Below are 20,405 nucleotides of genomic sequence, written 5' to 3'. Positions count from 1 at the left end.
CACTATAATATAGCAATAATCAATCCCATGAACATTTTATGAGCTTCATGAGGCCACTATTTATTCTACAAGATTGTGATGATCACACAGTTGATATTGCTGAAAAGTGTTATGAATATAGAAAACACACTTTTTTTTCCCTCTAGCTCACTTTGGTACACACACCTTTGAGGAAGAAATTGTATCATCTGCTAAAAGTTCGTGTTCAAGGTACTTATACAGGGACATATAAAGAAAGTGAATGTAGGAAGTTGTCAATAGATTTCTTAAAGTATTTTCTGGCACACTGACTTCCTTTCAAGAGGAAGTCATTATCGTTATATATGGACTCATTACATAAGCACCCTAAAAGATTAGCACCCATCTTTTGCTCTACAGAAAAAAAAATCAAGAATTTAGAACATACAATCAAAAATGGTGACCTTATATAGCAAGGCTTGAAATTAGCAATCCTTATCCTAAGCTGTGTGTTAGAATCAGCTGCATTTGTGTGTGTGTATGTTTGTTATTGAAGTACACTTGCTGTACAGTATTACGTATAAGTTACAAGTGTATACTATAGTGATTCACAACTTTTAAAGGTTACTCCATTTATGGTCATTATAAAATATTGGCTATATATTGTTGTACAATATATCCTTATAGCATATTTTATACATAATCGTTTGTACCTCTTAATCCCCTACCCCTATATTGCTCCTCCCCGCTTCCCTCTCCCCACTGGTAGCTGCTAGTTTGTTCTCTATATCTGTCCACTCCTTTTTTGTTATATTCACTAGTTTGTTGTATTTTTTTTATTTTTTAATTGAAGTATAGTTGATTTACAATGTTGTTACTTTCTGGTGTACAGCAAAGTGATTCAGTTATATATCTATAGATAGATAGATAGATAGATTTTCTTTTTCAGATTATTTTCCATTATAGGTTATTACAAGATATTGCATGTAGTTCCCTGTGCTATACAGTAGGACCTTATTATTTATCTATTTTATATATAGTAGTTTGTATCTGATAATCCAAAACTCCTAATTGATCCCTTCGTACATATTTCCCCTTTGGTAACCATAAATTTGTTTTCTATGTCTGTGAGTCTGTTTCTGTTTTGTATATAGATTCATTTGTATAATTTTTTAGATTCCACATATAAGTGATATCAGATATTTGTCTTTCTCAGTCTTACTTCACTTAGTATGATAATCACTAGGTCCATCCATGTTGCTGCGAATGGCATTTTCTTTTTTATGGCTGAGTAATATTCTATTGTGAAATATATATATATATGTGCATATATGCCACATTATATAAATATGATTTGTATACCACATCTTCTTTACCCATTCATCCATCAGTGGACATTTAGGTTGCTTCCATGTCTTGGCTATTGTAAATAGTGCTGCTATGAACACTGGACTCCTATCTTTTTGAATCAGAGTTTTCATCTTTTCAGGATATATGCCCAGGAGTGGGATTGCTGGATCATATGGCAACTCTGTTTTTAGTTTTTTAAGGAATCTCCATACTGTTTTCCATAGTGGCTGCACCAATTTACATTCTAACCAACAGCGTAGGAGGGTTCCCTTTTCTCTACACCCTCTCCAGCATTTATTATTTGTAGACTTTTTAATGTTGGCCATTCTGACCCGTGTAACCAACAGCGTAGGAGGGTTCCCTTTTCTCTACACCCTCTCCAGCATTTATTATTTGTAGACTTTTTAATGATGGCCATTCTGACCCGTGTGATGTGATGCCTCATTGTGGTTTTGATTTGTATTCCTCTGATAACTAGCAAAGTTGAGCACCTTCGTATGCCTATCGGCCATTTGTATGTCTTCTGTGGAGAAATGTCTATTTAGGTCTTGTGCCATTTTTTGATTGGGTTGTTTTCTTTTTTGTTATTGAATTATATATTGAGTTTGTATATTTTGGAAATTAAGCCCTTGTTGGTTGCATCATTTGCAAATAGTTTCTCCCATAATTTAGGTTGTCTTTTCATTTTGCTGATGGTTTCCTTTGCTGTGCAAATGCTTATAAGTTTGATTAGGTCCCATTTGTTTCTTTTTGTTTTTATTTTATTGCCTTGGGAGACTGACCTAAGAAAACATTGGTATGATTTATGTCAGAAAATGTTTTGCCTATATTCTCTTCTAGGAGTTTTATGGTGTCATGTCTTATATTTAAATCTTTAAGCCATTTTGAGTTTATTTCTGTCTATGTTGTGAGGAAGTGTTCTAACTTCATTGATTTACATGCAGCTGTCCAGCTTTCCCAACACCACTTGCTGAAGTGTTGCATTTTTTAAGATTCCATATAGAAGTGATATCATACAGTGTTTGTCTTTCTCTGTCTGACTTTTTTCACTTAGCATAATACCCTTCAAGTCCATCCATGTTGTTGCAAATGGCAAAATGTCATTCTTTTTTAGGGCTGAATAGCATTCCATTACATATATACACACCACATCTTCTTTATCCATTCATCTGTTGGTGGTTACTTGCTGCTGTCAACATTGGGTGTATGTATCTTTATGAATTAGTATTTTTTTGGATATATATCCAGGAGTGGAATTGCTGGGTCATATGGTACTTCTATTTTTAGTTTTTTGAGAAACCTCCATACTGTTTTCCACAGTGGCTGCACCAATTTACATTCCCACCAAAAGTGTATGAGGGTTCCTTTTTCTTCACATCCTCACCAACATTCGTTATTTGTGTTCTTTTCGATGATAGCCATTCTGACAGGTGTGAAGTGTTATCTCATTGTGGTTTTTATTTGCATTTCCTTGATGATTAGTGATGTTGAGTATCTTTTAATGTGCTTGTTGGCCATCTGCATTTCCTCTTTGGACAAATGTCTATTCAGTTCTTCTGCCCATTTTTAAATCTGGAGAATCAGCTGCATTTTTGACAAGGATGCCAAGATAGTTCAATTGGGAAGAAGAATCTTTTCAGTAAATGTTACTGGATAACTAAATAGTCACATGCAAAAGAATGCAATTGGATTCCTACCTCACAGAACACACAAAAATTAACTTAAAATGGATCATAGACATAAATGTAAGAGCTAAAAGCATAGCAATCTTAGAAGAAAGCATAAGAGTAAATCTCTATGACTTTGCATTAGGCAGTTATTTCTTAGATAAAATACCAAAGGCAACAAAAGAAAAAATAGTTAAGCTGTACTAAACCAAAATTTTAAACTTTTTTTCTGCAAATGATACTACTAAGAAAGCAAAAAACAACCCACAGAATCAGAGAAAATATTAACAAATCATGTATCTGATACAGGATTTGCATGCAGAATATATTAAGAATTCTTGAAATTCAATCATAAAAAGACAAATAGCCCACTTTTAAAATGAGCAAAGGATCTGAATAGACATTCCTCCAAAGAAGTTATACACATGGTCAATATCCATATGAAAAGGAAAATGTAAATCAAAACCACAACGAGATACCACTTTGTATCAGCTAGGATGGCTATAATAAAAAAGATAGACATCCGTAAGGGTCACTAATAAGAGGATGTGGGGAAACTGGAATACTCATACATAGCTGGTAGGAGTGTAAAATTAGCAGGTCCTTAAAAGTTTAAATATAAAGTTACCATATGATGTAGCAAGTCTACTCCTAGGTATATACCCAAGAGAAATGAAAACAAATGTCCATACAAAAACTTATACATAAATATTCATAATAGCATTATTCATAATAGCCAAAAAATGTAGAAACAACTCAAATGTCCATCAAATGAGTAGATAAAGAAAATGTGATACATCCATACAATAACATATTAATTCAGCCATATAAAGGAATTAAGTATTGATACATGCTATAAAATAGATACACCTTGAAAACATTATGAATTGTATAGTTTGTAAGTTACATTTCAGTGAAGCTAATTTGACAAAAATCAGCTTGGGTACTTTTACAAATCTTTATGTCTAGGCTGAACCTAGATCAATGAGATCACTCTCTTATGGTGAAACTCAAGCATCAGTATTTTTTAAAGCTCCCCAGGTGATGGCATTGTGTAGCCAAGGTTGAGAATCATTGCTCTAAAATTAGCTCTAATCTAAATGAGTTTCTGATTTAGGAAACTCGGGAAGAGTTTAGATCCGAGGTAAGAAGACTCTAGATTTCCCCATCTCGCTACTCAAAATGTGGTCTTCAGACCAGCAACATCAGTATCACTTGGGAACCTGTTAAAAATGTAGATTCCTGGCCTCCCCTCACCCCCGGCCTCTGTAAATCAGAATCCAGTTTAATGAGATCCCCAAGTGATCTAAATTTTGAGAAGCATTGCTCCAGGTCAGTGGTTCTCAATCTTGGCTGAATGTTGAAATCATCTGGGAGTTCAAAAAAAATATTGACGCCTGGGTTCCACCCCCAGTGATGCTTCTGGTATGAGGTACAGCATCTGTATTTTAGAAGTTCCTCAGGTGATTCTAATGTGAGACAAAGAGAGAATAACTGATGTAAACATACTGTTTGGGGGACATTTAATGGTGAAAAGAAGAAAAGATAGTTAAAAATAAAATTTATTTATTTAGTTTTTGACATAAAGGTAGAGGAACATGCATAACCAAGTGGAAATTATTGATGACAAAAATTTGCAGAGGTCTGATGAAGGAACGGGAGTACAGCAACAGTAGGGAAGGTTTGCCCTAAAAAGATACAGGGGGGCTTCCCTGGTGGCGCAGTTGTTGAGAATCCACCTGCCGATTCAGGGGACACGGGTTCGTGCCCCGATCTGGGAAGATCGCACATGCCGCGGAGCGGCTGGGCCCGTGAGCCATGGCCACTGAGCCTGTGTGTCCGGAGCCTGTGCTCCGCAACGGGAGAGGCCACAACAGTGAGAGGCCCGCGTACTGCAAAAAAAAAAAAAAAAAAAAAAAAAGATACAAGAAAAGAAAAAAAACGACCAAGCATTTTCCCCTCCAGGTACAGGAGTGTGATCTTTTATATGATTATTAGAGACTACTCAAATTTAAGTGGCCAATGGTTTGTGAGTTCTTTTTTTTTTTAAGGACATTTTATTTATTTGTTTGTTTGTTTATTTATTTATTTATTTATGGCTGCATTGGGTCTTCATTGCTGCGCACTGGCTTTCTCTAGTTGTGGCGAGCCGGGGCTAATCTTTGTTGCGGTGCGCAGACTTCTCATTGCGGTGGCTTCTCTTGTTGTGGAGCACGGGCAGGCAGGCTTCAGTAGTTGCAGCACATGTGCTCAGTAGTTGAGCGCGCAGGCTCAGTAGTTGTGGCGCACAGGCTTATTTGCTTTGCGGCATGTGGGATCTTCCTGGACCAGGGCTCGAACCTGTGTCCCCTGCATTGACAGGCAGGTTCTCAACCACTGTGCCACCAGGGAAGCCCCTGTGAGTTCTTAAGGGAAGACTTTTTAAACTGCACTGGAAAATATGTGGCTACTTCATGAACTTACCTTTCTTTTAATATATATTAAAAAAAAGAGTGTTTATTAATCCAGTGGTAGGTATTCCTTCCCAATAACCAGAGTACCAGTGTCCCAGTATCGGTGTCCAGTTTCTCAGTTCTGGGGAAATTGAATTCCTACAGACGGTGGGAGCTGAGCTGAGTCGGGGGTGTTCTTCCTGGGTGTGTCATTTGGGCCTGAAGGATTCCCCTCACCAACAATGGGCCTCACCTTGTAATGACCAGTGCCTTCTACCCGTAACTGGTCTTTGCAGAATCACTTTAAATACTCTAAAGTATTCCCTAGGCAAAGTTATGAAGCTTGCAGAGCAGGTCTTTGCGATCTCTCATTTCATCCCGCACCCTCCCCATCCCTCCCACCAGCCTTATTCTGCACATGTTCTTCTCCAGGTGACTTGGGTCCACTTCTCTGTTCCAGCATCACTATACTGTGCCCTTGTCTCCACTGAGATTAGCCACGTGGAGTTGATGTGTGTAGTGTGTGTGCGCGTTTAAGTGCTTTAGTGAGTCTCTGCTAACTTGGTGCGTAACTATTAAAGGAAACCCACAGTCTCTTCTCCCTTCTTTCCTTCTCCCTCTTCTTCCTCCTCCTCATCTCCCTTTTCTCCCTCCCTCCTTTCTCCCTAACATCTCTCTCTCTTTCCTCTTATTCCCTCCATTTCAGGCACTGAGGCTCTGAGCCCTTTAACAAAATGAAAAGAAGTGACTTAAGTGGTGAGACATGAGAACCCAGTGACCCTAAAACCATTACTGTTTTTGCTAAAGGCAAGCCTGATCTTAAACATACAGGGAAATTTCTACACTCCTGAGAGGGAAATTACATGATCAGTTATTATCAGTATGTGATAGCACATACGTGGGTAGCATGCAATTAAATTCCAAAAATCAACTAATGCATTTAAATACTGCAGAACTACCTTGCAGTTCTGGATAGTTTTCCTGTCTTTAAACTCCCAAACTCTGTAAAATATCTGAGTTTTCTCTTTGTTATACTTTTTAATGTCTTTATGGAAGCATAGAAATTTTCACAAGTTCTATACTTTAAAAAAGCTTAAAATTTTCCTGATCACAATAATAATGCATGCTAGTTGTATAAAGCACTGTAGAAAATAGAAGTCTTTTGTAGTCTCACCCCACCCATCCCCCTATCCCAGCTAACAGTTTGGTGTATATTTTTCCATATTTCCATTATTACCATCTTCCCTTCCCATGTATGTATGACTCTTTTAAAAAAATTCACCTGGAAATATTTCTAAAATCCATCACTTTCCAAAGGACTAGTTCCAGGGAATTGGTACATGACCTTGTCTAGGGATTTTAATAACTTTTAACATTTTGATGTGGAGTAACCCAAGATTTATGATACTTTATTCAGTTCCCTTAAATGTACATTTGGTTTTCTTGATTTATTTAATAACTTGGAGTCCCTAGGGTGTTTGGTTATTGTTCTAATCACTTGTCTTCTATTGTATTTCCTTGGCATATATCTCCAACCACATCCTTGTCAAAATATTCTGATAAGTACATTTTAAAAAGTAGCATCACAGCATACTTAGGAAGGTTGGTTGGCTTTTGTTTTTTTCATCATGATTTGTATCATGATGATTCTGCCTGTGATGATTTTTCCCAGCAAATAATTCATCACTGGGATTACTCACAACCTTTAGTGTTCAAAATTCATCTCATCTTATTAAGTTCCCTTATTTTGCAATATCTGTGGCTCTTCTGAATAATGAAAAATTGAAATAAATGAATAATATACAGATAAACTTTCTTTAAAAGTTATTAGAAAAAATATGTTTTATTTAACCATGCCTAATACTTTGGGGGTATTCCAGTGAGCTCTGCTTTTAAAGATGAGAAATTTGGGGGTTCCTCCTTCTTTCTTGCGTTTTTTTTGGATTGAATGAATTTTGTTTTGTTCTTCCGTGGTCCTATCTTTGTTTTTAAGTTACCTTAAAATTTTAACATGCAAATTTTACTTAGCTAAATCTAAATTTAATGAACAGCTTTACCCTCTTCCAAACAATACAAAGACTTTAAAATGCTTTCATTCTGATTTCCCCCCCGACTTACTTGCTATTTTTATCATCCAGATTTTAGCTCTGTTTGCTTGTTTTTAACCCCACAAATTAGACACCATCATCATCATTCTGTTAAGATTTTCTCACATTCACCATTTTCTTTGCTCATCACTCCTACTTGCATTCAGAGCTTCCAGGATCAAACCCTAGTTCCTGTCATTTTGGACCGGTTGACAGTCTCATGGTATACAGGTAGTTAGTTAAATGCCTCAGGAAGAAAATGAGAAGTCCAGGGAAATATCACCCCCCCATAGTGCTGCCCCCAGGCCTAGAGGCATCCCTGCATATTTCCCTCTCACTCTCTAGTTAGTGGGTTTTATGGAATAGAGAGGAAAAAGGAAATCTTTTAGAATTCTAAAGTTAAACATATTGACTTTAAAGGACTGTCACTTATTCTGAGATTGTATTCATCCTACCTTTTGTTGCTATTAAAATTACCTTTATTTTATGGTAATGGTAGTTGAAAGTTTTTTGGTTTTGTTTTTAATTCATGAATTTTGTTTTAACATTTCCTTACTTGGCAAATACAACGTTGCCAATCACAATCCAGATTTTTTGAAAATGTATGGGTCCTTGAAATCCCAAGCCACTGCTGTAGACAACTAGCTGTGAGTTTGGGGTGTGGACATTGAACCACCTGAAAACATGTCCTCTTATTTTCAGGGGCCTTATTGGTTATTCCTATGTGGACAAATCCTATGGTGTTAATAGTAGTTTGCAACCTTTTATTGGATTATCAAGTAGTCCAACGATTGAAATTATATCTAACAACTTCTTCCATAAGGCTGAGTCTAGACTAGCAAAATGACATGGGTGCCTCATGCACACCCGGCATACACCTGGTGGTGTTTATGCTCCCAATTTTTAAAAAACACCCACTACCCATTGTTTGGCCAGTAACTTACTATGGGCCTTTCTCATTTGTAACATGAGGGCGTTGGACTAACTGATCTCCAAGTTCTTTTCAACAGTAATGTAGGTTGTGATTATATTTGCACATACAATTTTTTAAAATCTTAAAAAAGTATAACTATTTCACATGTATTTGTAGTACATACAAGTTTCACGCTGTAAATTTAGACATGGAAGACATTCGTTTTTCTCATGCAGGCTAATATTTAAAAGGCATGTTGCATCTGTGATATGGGGGCTGCCATCTTGACAGATGCTCTTTCTTCATTTCCCTGTGAGTGTTCAGCATGAAGTCTGCACTGGATGACTTGAGTTCTCATTTCACTGCTGTAACGAATGGTCATGTTTAAGTACAGCCAGATTATTTATTGCAAAGGGTCACAGGACTCATTTTTTTAATTGTCACGTGCTTGACCTTGAAGTTGTTATGTAAACATTCAGTCACTGTGACAGTATAGACAAGTGATGACTAGTTGAAGATGCACAACCACACATTTTGGAGGCCTCTGAATTCATGACCAAGTTGTTAACTGGCAGGTTTGTTATTTCCTGTAAATATGAGGAAAGGAAGTATTAAAATCATTGACACCCATTTGAGAGAGGAAATTAACATTTTTAAAAAAATTCTTTTCTAGTGAAGGAAGCCCGTCCCCCAGAATGGAGCTGCTGCACAATATCGATCCAAACTTCGTAGATGTTTCACCATGTGAGTACCTTGTTTATTGCTACTAATTTAAATACTGTTGGCTCACAAAGACAGTTTTATTACCTAGTGTCTCTCTAGCCTAATTCTCTTTCTCCACTTGAGTTTGCTATAAAGGTAAACAGTTCTCCATGGCACCTGTTTCACCAATCTCACTGTGGCTTTGGTGCCACAAAGGGTGAATGCTGCTTAATGGCTTATATGACCTCATAAGCCATTTCCCTCTCCATGACTCAGTTTTCCCATCTATAAAAGGAGAACCCATGGGATCTCCGAGCCTCCTTCTAACTGTAAATGTCATGCTGTTGTTGCCCTGTTCTTACCTGAGAGTGTCAGAGCCTCCTTCTAGAAAACTCAAGGTCAAGTAAGCCACCACATCATCTGATCAGGCTGGTCAGGTGCTGCCCAGACCTGCTGGGTCTCATAAACCCATGATTTCCCTGGCAAGGCTGCAGTTTAGCTTGATTCTGCCTACTGCCTAAATTAACCCATAGGGAACCCTGTTAATTCCTGCAGGGAAAGAGGCCATGTGGTGCTTTCACATCCCCACAGATTGTAATAGTCCTATATAAATACCATGCTAGTGGCCCTGATGCCCCTACGTCATGAGTTTGGGCCTGGAAAACCTTAACTATTAGGCCCTTTGCCCAGGTTCCATCATAAGGCCTCATGGTGAGACTGTCTGCAGAAAACAGTGCTCTTATACTCCCTTCCTTCACTTGGGTGCTCACACCCCCTCCTTTTAGACATACTGCTGCTCCATCATTCAGGCTCTCCTTACTCTTTTATCCTCTCCAATCTGTGTTACAACCTGCCTAAGATTCCCCCTTCTGGAGAATGACCCCCAGTAATTCTGAGTGTGTCTTCGGGCATTTGAGGTCCAGCTCACCTCGCCAGCCTCACTCCAGGCCCTCCTTGCCATCTTCTTGCCCTACTAGCCACTTGCCATTTCCAAGCATGCAGATTGTCATACTTATGTCTTGAACATGCTTTTCCCTATGCCTGAAACACCTTTCCCTGCCTCTCCACAATTTTTCCTCATCCCTTAAAACCCAGCGCAAATGTCCCACCTCTGTGAATGCTTTCCAGAAGCCCTGGAAGAAGCAGTACTCCTTCCTCTGTGCACCCCTTCGTATGTATCTCTGTATAGTGTTCACCAAATTCTCCTGTATGTGCCTGCATTTCCCACTAAGCCGAGAGCTCCGTATATCAGGGTCTATGTCATATTTATCTTTACATCCTCATAAGTGAACACAAACACCCGGCACTTGGTAGGTACTCAGTGATGATTACTTAATGACTGAATGGACAGTTGGAGGAGAGTTGAAATGGAATAAAGACCACCTAGAATCACTAGACCTGGAAAGGAAAGTGCCCTGAGATAGGTAGGAATGGCTACAGGATGGAGAAATTTCTATTTTTATTGGAGTAAACAGACATCAGTGAGAGAGGCAAGGGTAGTAATATGTCCGATATGGTAGCCACGAGCCCTGTGTGACTACTGAGCACTTGAAATATGGCTAATTGTGGATCAAGATGTGCTGTGAGTATGTGCACATCCGATTTTGAAGACTGAGTATGAAAAATATAAAACATATATACATTTATTACTTGTTGAAGTGGTAATACTTTGGCTATATTGAGTTTAAATATATTGATCGCAATTTCATCTGTTTCCTTTTCCTTTTTTAATGTGCTTAATAGAAAATTTAAAATCACATGTGTAATTTGCATTGCATGTCTCTTGGTCTAGAAGAATTGTTCTAGAAAATGCTTGGAAATGATTTGATCAGCTGTGTGAGAGGATCACAGACCTATGATTAGTTACTGTGGAGCTATGTCAATCGTTTAAACTTTTCTCTGCCCCAGCACACCTAGGGATATGACACATTCCAGTCTGTAACCGGCTCACTGCAGAAGTGATTGCTAACCAGGAGCCAGTCATATCAGAATCCCTCAGGGTGGCCAGAGGGAGGCAGGAACGGTTTTTACAGCTTCTGAGTAATTTAATGCACTGCAAAGCCCAGCATAACTTCCAGGGATGTGCTGAATATGCTGCCCACATTACAGTGGTTTTAAGCTGTTCTCATCCACTAAGTTCCATCTACAAGTGAAAAGCCTTAAGCCTCCTTCACTCACTAAGCTGCATTTTGTCATGGCATCAGAAATGGGAGCTTGAGAACTATACGCCCATGTGACCCGACCATAGTGCTGCTTGCCACGGGCTTCTTAGCACAACCTGCTGTGATTTTTGCGTCCCCTCAAGTGCCTCTAGCAAAGTAATAGCACAGGCAGAAAGTTTCACCAGTGTAAGAATTGGGGCATGGAAATCAGAAGAGAGAACTGTCTTAGCCTTGCCCCTCATAGATTGTAAGGTCTTGAGCAAGTCCCTTCACTTTTCTTCAGCTTAGTTTCCCATATGTTAATTGCTGGACTTACTGAGACCCTTTGTGCTGTCACAAGTTCAGAGACACTTTCTGGCTGCCCGCTGCTCCTTCCCCGCTCCTAGGAGTCCACTCCAGGCCTTCCTGTTGGCCTTTCCTGCCAGCCTGGGGACTCTTGCTCTAACCCTGAATGTAATGAGGGACGTTGTCAGGCCCTGCCATTGACAAAGAGCCACATTCACTGTTGGTTCACAGAAACAGGGTGTCCCCTACTGTGTGTACCTGCGGGTGGCAAGGTGCCGCCTCCTCCTTATGCATGGGCGATACCGGGGGCCTTTTCTGCCCGGTTTTCATATCCATTTCACACCACTGTGTGGCAGAATTAGGAAAAAGGGGAGTTATCTTTGGGGTTCTGCACCTCCAGAGGATGGTGATACAAGCCCAGTTCCTTTTCTGGGCAATCAGTTTGTGGGGGAAAAATTAAATCCAGCTATAAGAAAATACGTATTTATAGGACAGCCAAGTCTGCATTGTTATATTCACAGAATATGTTTTATGACTATGTTCTAGAGGCTGTTATGGAATAAAATCAGAAAGCAGCCAATCTAGGGTATCAATGAAGGATTGACAATTGAGTCTGTGTTATCATAGAAACAGTTCTTTGGTTTCTAACTCCAGCACTTCCCAGATGATGTGTACTTACTTATGGGAGAAGAGAGTAATATTCCACCTCCACCTTCCCCAAAGCCACTTCGTCACTTCCTCACCTGTGAGGTGAAGACTGAATTAAGTGACCTCTAGGGTTCCTTCTAGCTTCAGCATTCTGTGGGTTTCTGTATACACAGGACCTCAAGGGAGCAAGCTGCTTCCTCACTTTCTCCTTTTTCACCCTGCTGGAAAAGGTGCATGTGTTAATAAGCAGTGGTGTAGCCAAAGACATGGCTGTAAATAGATGAATACACGTGATAATGTTAGAAACATTATAAGCACTAGAGTAATATGAATATTATCTGATTTTTGCTGTTACTACATCCTGCCCACCTTTCTGATCCCCGTTCTAAAACATCACTGCATCATTCCAGTTTTTCACCTGCACTGTCTCCTTTAGCTGGTCTTGTTGGCAGTGGTGGACCAATGTCTCCTCCTGTCATGAATTAGAGGAATCGATGTTAGACTTTTCCTAGGGAAGCCCTCCCTTCCATGTAGGACCAGATCCCTCAAAATCTGGCCTCTTGGGTTTTAACATCTATACCACCTCCCTCTTATTCTAAGAGTAGAGGGCACCCCCAGAGGCCCTTCCTACTTGTGGAGTTAGGGTTTTTTCATGGCCACATACTCTTGGTAGGTTGTGGCTTGGGTACTAATAGTAAAAATATTTCCAAAGAAGACTAGTGTACACACATGCACACAAACACACCCCAGAAGTCATAGGATCTCCCATAGACCAGGAGATTCTACAATAAAGCATAAAGATGTCTCGAAGAACCATAGATGCTACCCATTGGAATGGCTACAGGCAGAAAGGAAGGAATGGAGGAAGGAAAATAACAACTATTGATGAGGATGTGGAGAAACTGGAACCCTTGTGCATTGCTAGTGGGAATGTAAAATGGTATAGCTGCTATGGAAACAGTATAGCAATTCCTCAAAAAATTAAAAACAGAACTACCGTATGATCCAGCAATTCCATACCTGGATATATACCCCCCAAGAACTGAAACCAGGGACTTGAACAGCACTATTCACAATAGCCAAAAGGTGGAAGCCACCCAAATGTCCATTGACAGAGGAATGGATAAACAAAATGTGTGACATACATACAATGGAATATTATTATTCAGCCTTAAAAAGAAAGGAAATTCGAACATATGCTGCAACATGGTTAAAACTTGAGGACAGTATGGTAAATGCAATAAGCCAGTCACAAAAAGACAAATACTGTATGATTCCACTTACAGGAGGTACGTAGAATAGTCAAATTCAGAGACAAAAAGTAACATGGTGGTTTCTAGGGATTAGGTGGAGAGGGGAATGGGAGTTGCTGCTTTTTAGTGGGTATAGAGTTTCAGTTTTACAAGATGAAAAGAGTTCTGGAGATGGATGGTGGTGATAGTAGCACAACAATGTGAATGTACTTAATGCCACTGAACTATGGTGGTTAAGATGGTAAATTTCATGTTATGTATATTTTACCACAATTTTAAATATTAACAGTAAAATGTAAAATACAAATAAAGCATAGAAACTCCATGAAGACAGGATCTATACCCTTTTCATTTACTGCCACATTCCCAGTGCATAGCACAAGGCCTACCATCATACTAAGTTCTCAATAAATATTTGTTAATGATGAACAGATCAACAGGTTAAAGTCTCTGTTTTATTGTCTCTTAGCCTTGAACCTAAAAGTGCCTCCAGATGGCAATTCACACTCTCCTCGTAAACCCTGAACTCCCGTCCTACCTTTTGTGCCTAAAAAAGAAATAACACTCACAAGCTAGTTTTTGTTTTAATTAACATGATCACATATAGATATTTGAAACGATTTATTCAGCATATAAATGCCCACCCTCACCCTTCCCCTAATTGAAAATATCAGATGATGTGACATTTTCCCTGCCCTCTTCATTCCTTTCCCCGAGACCTCCTTGATGGTCAAAGCCCCTGCCCCTGTTTCAGCTCAGCCTGACTTCCCCTCTGAGTTGAGGGCGCTGCTTCTTCTTCCTGTTCTTTGTGCTCTGTTCCCATCCCTGCCTTCCTGGAAACCTCCCTTTCATTGTTGCATTGGTCACGGGCTCTCTCAGTGCCCCCAAATCTGGCTCTACTTTTATCTCCCCCGCCGCCGGCCCCCATGGCCAGTGTCACACATGTGGGCTGTAGTTGCTTTCCTGTGTGCTTTGAGGAAACTTTTTGTTCATCTTCAGAGGCTTTGTTCTCAGGTGACCTTGCATGGACGCGTTCTCACATAGTATCCTTTTCTTCCCTCCTTCCTTTCTAAGATCCTAAGATTTATTCTCCCCCTGTGGATGCCCCCCGCCCCCGCATTTCTTTAAAGTGTTTCTTTCTAGCAGGCTGACCTGACTCAGTGTCTTTCTTCAGCAGTACAGAGTGGGCCGTGGAGGAAACCTGTGCGGGAGCCTGAGGGAAGGTGACGGTACCATTGAAGCTGATGTAATGGGAAAGCCTAAAAACATCCAAAGTGGTGGGGAGCAGCTGTGATCCCAGATTAGGCTCCGAGGTCCCACAGGTGTGAATTCCACTCAACCTGGTTCTGAGGCACTCCAGCTCCAAGCTCTGTGGCTCCCCTCGGTTCTAGTCAGCCTGCCTCAAACCAGGAGGAGAAATGATTGCAAAGGCATTAGTTTGCCTTAGAGAAAATATATATACTCATCCTACAGGCCCCAGGCTTGACCTGGGCTGTTCTGAGGTAAAGATGCTACCACCTCCGTCTGTGAGCACAACTCACCTTGGAAGTCAGACGTGACACATTCTGTGAATCGTCAGAATTCTCACGTCTGTCCAATTGTGTAACGTGTACGTAGATACCCTACACACATGCACACATAGAAAGCACTGAGACTCTGCTGGCAGAAGCTTGATTAGAGATGAAGGACCCTGACAGATGTTAGCATTTTCCACACCAAAGGCCAAGTCTTCAAAGTGATTCTATACAGCGTTGTTACTATTTCATTGAAAGGGCCTCTTCTCTTTAAAGGTTATAATGGGATGTTATTTCTGCTCGTGATTACAGAGTGAAAGAACAGTCTTTGCTCCCTCCCCTCTCTCACGCGTGCATTATCTGTGCTGAAATTGCCAGATCCATACTCGAGATCCAAGAGTCGTCCAGGTTTGCATGTTTGGCGCTGCTCCGTGTTTCCTCTTAAGAGCAAATTCAAATCCATTCCCTGACATTAGGTTGCCATTTCTGAGATGATTCATTCAGGAGATACTGCCTGCCCACGACGTGCTAGGTACAGTTGTACGTACTGGAAATCACGTAGGCTTTAGGTTTTGTTGGAAGAGAACACAGACACAGCCCCTCACTTCCCTGCTTGATGGCTGTCAGTGGTTGCCAACTGCCTACAGCCACAGGCAGACTCTATAGCCTGCCTCTTACAACCTCTGTCTTTCCGCCGAAGCAACCCCTCAGCACCATTGCAATGCCCTCCGCCATCTTCCTTTGCTTCTCTGACCCTTCTCGGGGGCCCAGGTCACATCCCTGCTGCTCCATGAAGCCCTGCCTGATCCCTCCAAGCTAGAGTCCCTTGAGTTTCTCCGGAGCATCCTGAGACACTGAGCTCTTGCTTCTTCATACTGTAGTTATTTATATTCATGTGTATATTATATTCAAGGAGGGCAAGGTTTCATCAGTATAGCTCTCTCAATGCCTTATGTATAGGAGATTTAGACATACTGAAAGAATGAGTGCTAATAAACTAGTCATTTAAGTTCGTTATCATCCACTCATTTAATTAGAATAACTCTAGCAAGAACAATAACCTTATACATTATTTTCAAAGCATGTTCATTTCTTTCTGGGCATATTTGAGAAGTCGCAACACAGGACAACTTTCTGTCTTTCAGCCTGAAATGGGATGTTGAGCAGAATTTTAGAAGTTAGATGGGATACATGAGGTCCACCAGCCATCAGTGAGATTGCCCGTCATTCCAGCCGCTAGAAGGCACGTTGGCAGTCCGTTCATCCACCCTCTTTACAATCCAGATGGAGAAACTGAGGCACCAGGTCACAAACAACTAAGAGATAACAGACCTGGAACTCGGGGCTCTCCAGGTCCAGGCCTCACATATGATATGATCTACTGACTTCAGGGGTCTCTTTGCTTTCTGTTCTACACTGTTTTTTGTTTGTTTGTTTTTTTTTAAAGAAGATGTTGGGGGTAGGAGTTTATTAATTTATTAATTTATTTATTTTTGCTGTGTTGGGTCTTCTTTTCTGTGTGAGGGCTTTTCATCGCGGTGCGCGGGCCTCTCACTATTGCGGCCTCTCTTGTTACGGAACACAGGCTCAGCAGTTGTGGCTCACGGACCTAGTTGCGCCGCGGCATGTGGGATCCTCCCAGACCAGGGCTCGAACCCGTGTCCCCTGCATTAACAGGCAGGTTCTCAACCACTGCGCCACCAGGGAAGCCCCTCTACACTGGTTTTGATGGAAAAGTATAATCATCTCACTCAAATAACAGCATGTTGATGGAGAATTATACATTTAAATGAGGCTGGGAAAACAGATCTCCTTGTGGCACTAACCTTGCTATTTCACATGTAACCTGATGCTGTGGATGACGGCAGCTTCTCTTTGTAAAGCTAGTTATGGAAACCCGGCTGGTGCCTTGTAGTAATTACTTTTGAGGCTGGTGGTGGGATGAGACAGCAGGGTGTGGGGACAGGGCAGTGTAGCCTAATGGAACATACAGAGCTCTGGGGTGTCAGAAAGACCTGAATTTGAATTCCAGCTTTGACTTATTTCCTGTGAGCCAGTGGATAAGTTCTTTGAGTTATCTGTTTCATCACCTATAAAATGGAGACAGCTATCACCTGTAAATATGTCCAAACAATAACTAACAGCCTATATCCTGGCTGTTGGATTGGAGGTGCAGTGTCTGCACTTTTTATGTTACGTATTTCTGCAGTTTTATTTTTTAGTAATGAGCACGCATTACTTCCATAATCGGGAATAAAGCCATAAAGATTTATTTCTGAAAACCAGCTTAGAGGGTTCTTATGAGATTGGAATATCTAGAAGGTTGCTGGGTTCTTAGTGAGTGGAGGTATGGGCCATAGCAGAGTTCTTGGTCTCTATGCCCACCTGTCCTGGGTCAGAGAAGCTAGCGTGTGACAGCATTTGTCCTCAGCTATTAGCCCTGATACCCTGACTGCCGGAATTCCATTCTTTCTCTCTATCAAATATAGGAGCTCATTTTACAGCTTGTCACAAAGTTAGCAGAATTTTGTGTCTTCTCTAGCTGCCAGTATTTTTCCGTAGCAGCTCGTCAAATTTTCCTTGGTCTGGGTTGGTACATACCCTCAATCCCAGAGCCTAAACACAGATAACTTTTCTCCTTTTGAATTTTCAGAGGCTTTTATTCTGCCCCCTTCACTTTGGGGAGTACTAAATGTGTTTGGAAATGTGGCCTTTTTGATGCCGAAGGCAGTCCCACAAGCCTCGTTTCCCATCCGCCCCCACTTCACACAGTGCATCTCAAGTAACATACATCAAACCTTCGCTGTTAACACTTGGTGCTGGCGTACTGGCTTTCGTCCTGAGAAAATAAATAAACCAAACCAAACCCACAGCACTTTAAAAACACTAATTAATCCTCACCACAGGCCTAGACTACACAGAAATGGCAAATTCCACTGCCCCAATTTTATGTTTGGAGAAATCAGGGTAAGCACCTTTTTTAAGGCTTCTCAGGGCCAGATAACAGAAACTGACTTGAAGGGCTTGGGCTGGGCCTACCTCTGGGAGAAGGGCATCTGGCCATGTGGTTACTTGTCCAAAACCCCATTTACACATCAGCTTTTATTTCTTCCCCCAGGGTTACGATGATGCCAAATCCTCTCATTTCCAACTGACCACTTATTTATTTGGTTACTTTTCTTTAATTCTGGTAGAGCTTAGAAATTTTAGCAATGGCTTCCAAGAGTAGCCTGACAATTCTAGTTTATTAGAAGGTCTATGCTGATTTTGATACTCAACACAGAAATAGACTACCGTCCAAATAGTCCCTTTCAGATCCAGCCCCTGTGCCCACTCCACCCTCCACACTGGAGCCTTCTTTGTACCCAGGTCTCTTCAAGATTTGGGGATGGCCAGACTGTCTCCTTTCTCTCCCAGTCTAGACCAGACATCTTCCAACCTCAATTCCCCAGTCTTACAGCCTGTAAGTGTAAAGATATATACCGTTTTTGAAATTGTCAACCGTAAAATTCTGGAAAAACATAAAACCTCACTAAATTTTATGGGACAAATCCAGTGGAATTAAAGTGTATTAAGTCCACTTTCTAAATGTTGACTAATCTGGTCAGATTTTTTACGGGCTTTAGGGTGCTTATGTATAAGGCTGAAATGAAATTTTTTAAAACATTTCTGAGAAGTACGCTGCAGAAAGCTGAGGACATGGTCTGCCTTAAGTAACCCATAATATAAGATGTTAGTAATCAGGCATTTATAGAATAAAATCTGCTACCACTGGCAGCAAATACCTAGAAGAATAAATACATGGTCCGTGCTTCTGAAGAGCCTTTTGAATCAGAGGAAAAATATATATGCCCATGAAATGGTATTAACACAATTATAAAATAAAGTAGCAACAAATGATAAGTGATAATAAATCAAATACATAGGCATAAGGAGAAATGAAGAAATAATGAGAGGCATTTGGGGTGATTAAGGTAGACTTCCTCAGAAAGTATAGTTTTAAATTTATTATTTCAACAACTTTGGTTTTATCTTTCTTGATTTTAATGTGAATAAAAGAAAATAATAGTTAACATTGTATTAATTTTCTATCGGTGCTGGACCAAATCACCATAAACTGAACGACTTAAACCAACAGAAATTTATCTAGGTTAAAATATGGATCTCACTGGACAAAAATCCAGGGTGTCAGCAGGGCAGCGTTCCTTTCCGGAGGCTCTAAGGGACAATCCATTTCCTTGCCTTTTCCAGCCTCGAGAGGCTGCCTGCCTTGCTGGGCACGTGGCCTCCTTCTTCCATCTTCTTCTTCCATCTTCAAAACCAGCAGTGAAGAGTTGAGTCCTTCTCAGAGCACATCACTCCAGCCTTGCTTCTGTCATCACACCTCCTCCTCTGACCTCTTCCATCCATCTCTTCCACTTAAGAACTCTTGTGCTTACATTAGTCCCAGCTGGATAATCCAGGATACTCTCCCTATTTTAAGGTCAGCTGGTTAGCAACCTTAACTCCATCTGCAGTATGAATTCCCCTTTGCCATCTAACCTCACATACTCACAGGTTCTGGTCACTTGCTTACAGGTGATATCTTTGGGGGACCATTATTTTGTCTACCACAGATAACTACTCTGTTGCACTAGACTTGATGAAAAATACAAAAAGTGCTTATAATCAAGTTGAAGAAAAGAACGAAAACATACAAAAAGTTAAAAGAGAATCAAATACAGTTGAAGTCAACCGTGGTAGAGATGTTACCAGTTCTGCTTGATTAACTGCCAGATCATTGCCCTAGAGTCTGATAGAGAGCTGCTATGCAAGGCTAGTTCGTGCAGCGAAGGGAGCCTTGCTCTGAACATGGTTGTAAGATTTCCTGAGGTGGAGATCAATCCCAGGACGAAGAAGTGTGTCAGTAAAAGGGTGTGTGAGTAAAATTGTTCTGGGGGCAAAGGGAAGGCAGGAAAGAAGAGATGCAAAAGATAAATAAGGATAGGGTGTTAGACAAAGGAGATTAGCCTTGATCCTGTTTGCAGTGGGAAGTTCCCTGTTTGTTTTTTACACAAATAATACATGGGAGGGTTTTTGTTTAGAAATTTTGAAAAATATAGAAACTCTCAGGGATAAATGTAAAAATCACTCTAATTCCACTATCCTGCCACCCCAAAATAAGCATTGTTAATATTAATGTTTGGTGTGATTTTCTCTTCTCTCTCTCTCTCTCCCCTCCACACCCTCACTCACAGACTGACATACACATACGCACACATTCTTACAGAATGCAGATCATCTGATATATTATTTCATTGCCTAATTTTTTTTTACTTTTTTAATATTATTTTATTTTTATTTTTTTAACATCTTTATTGGAGTATAATTGCTTTACAGTGGTGTGTTAGTTTCTGCTTTACAACAAAGTGAATCAGCTATACATATACATATG

At 40.4% G+C, this 20,405-nt stretch overlaps 1 protein-coding gene across 1 annotated transcript in view; it reads left to right on the top strand.

Moving 5' to 3' along the window:
* Nucleotides 1–20,405, top strand: part of ARSB (arylsulfatase B) — a 187,243-nt gene that overhangs the window by 107,383 nt on the left and 59,455 nt on the right. Inside the window, exon 6 of the mRNA XM_024117409.3 lies at nt 9,081–9,151. Coding sequence (XP_023973177.1) covers nt 9,081–9,151 — 71 coding nt within the window. The remainder of the gene's footprint in view (nt 1–9,080; nt 9,152–20,405) is intronic.

Source organism: Physeter macrocephalus, chromosome 8, assembly GCF_002837175.3.
Source record: "Physeter macrocephalus isolate SW-GA chromosome 8, ASM283717v5, whole genome shotgun sequence".
Lineage (NCBI taxonomy): Eukaryota > Metazoa > Chordata > Mammalia > Artiodactyla > Physeteridae > Physeter > Physeter macrocephalus.
The sequence above is the reverse complement of the archived record's forward strand: the minus strand, read 5'-3'. Positions and strand labels throughout refer to the sequence as shown.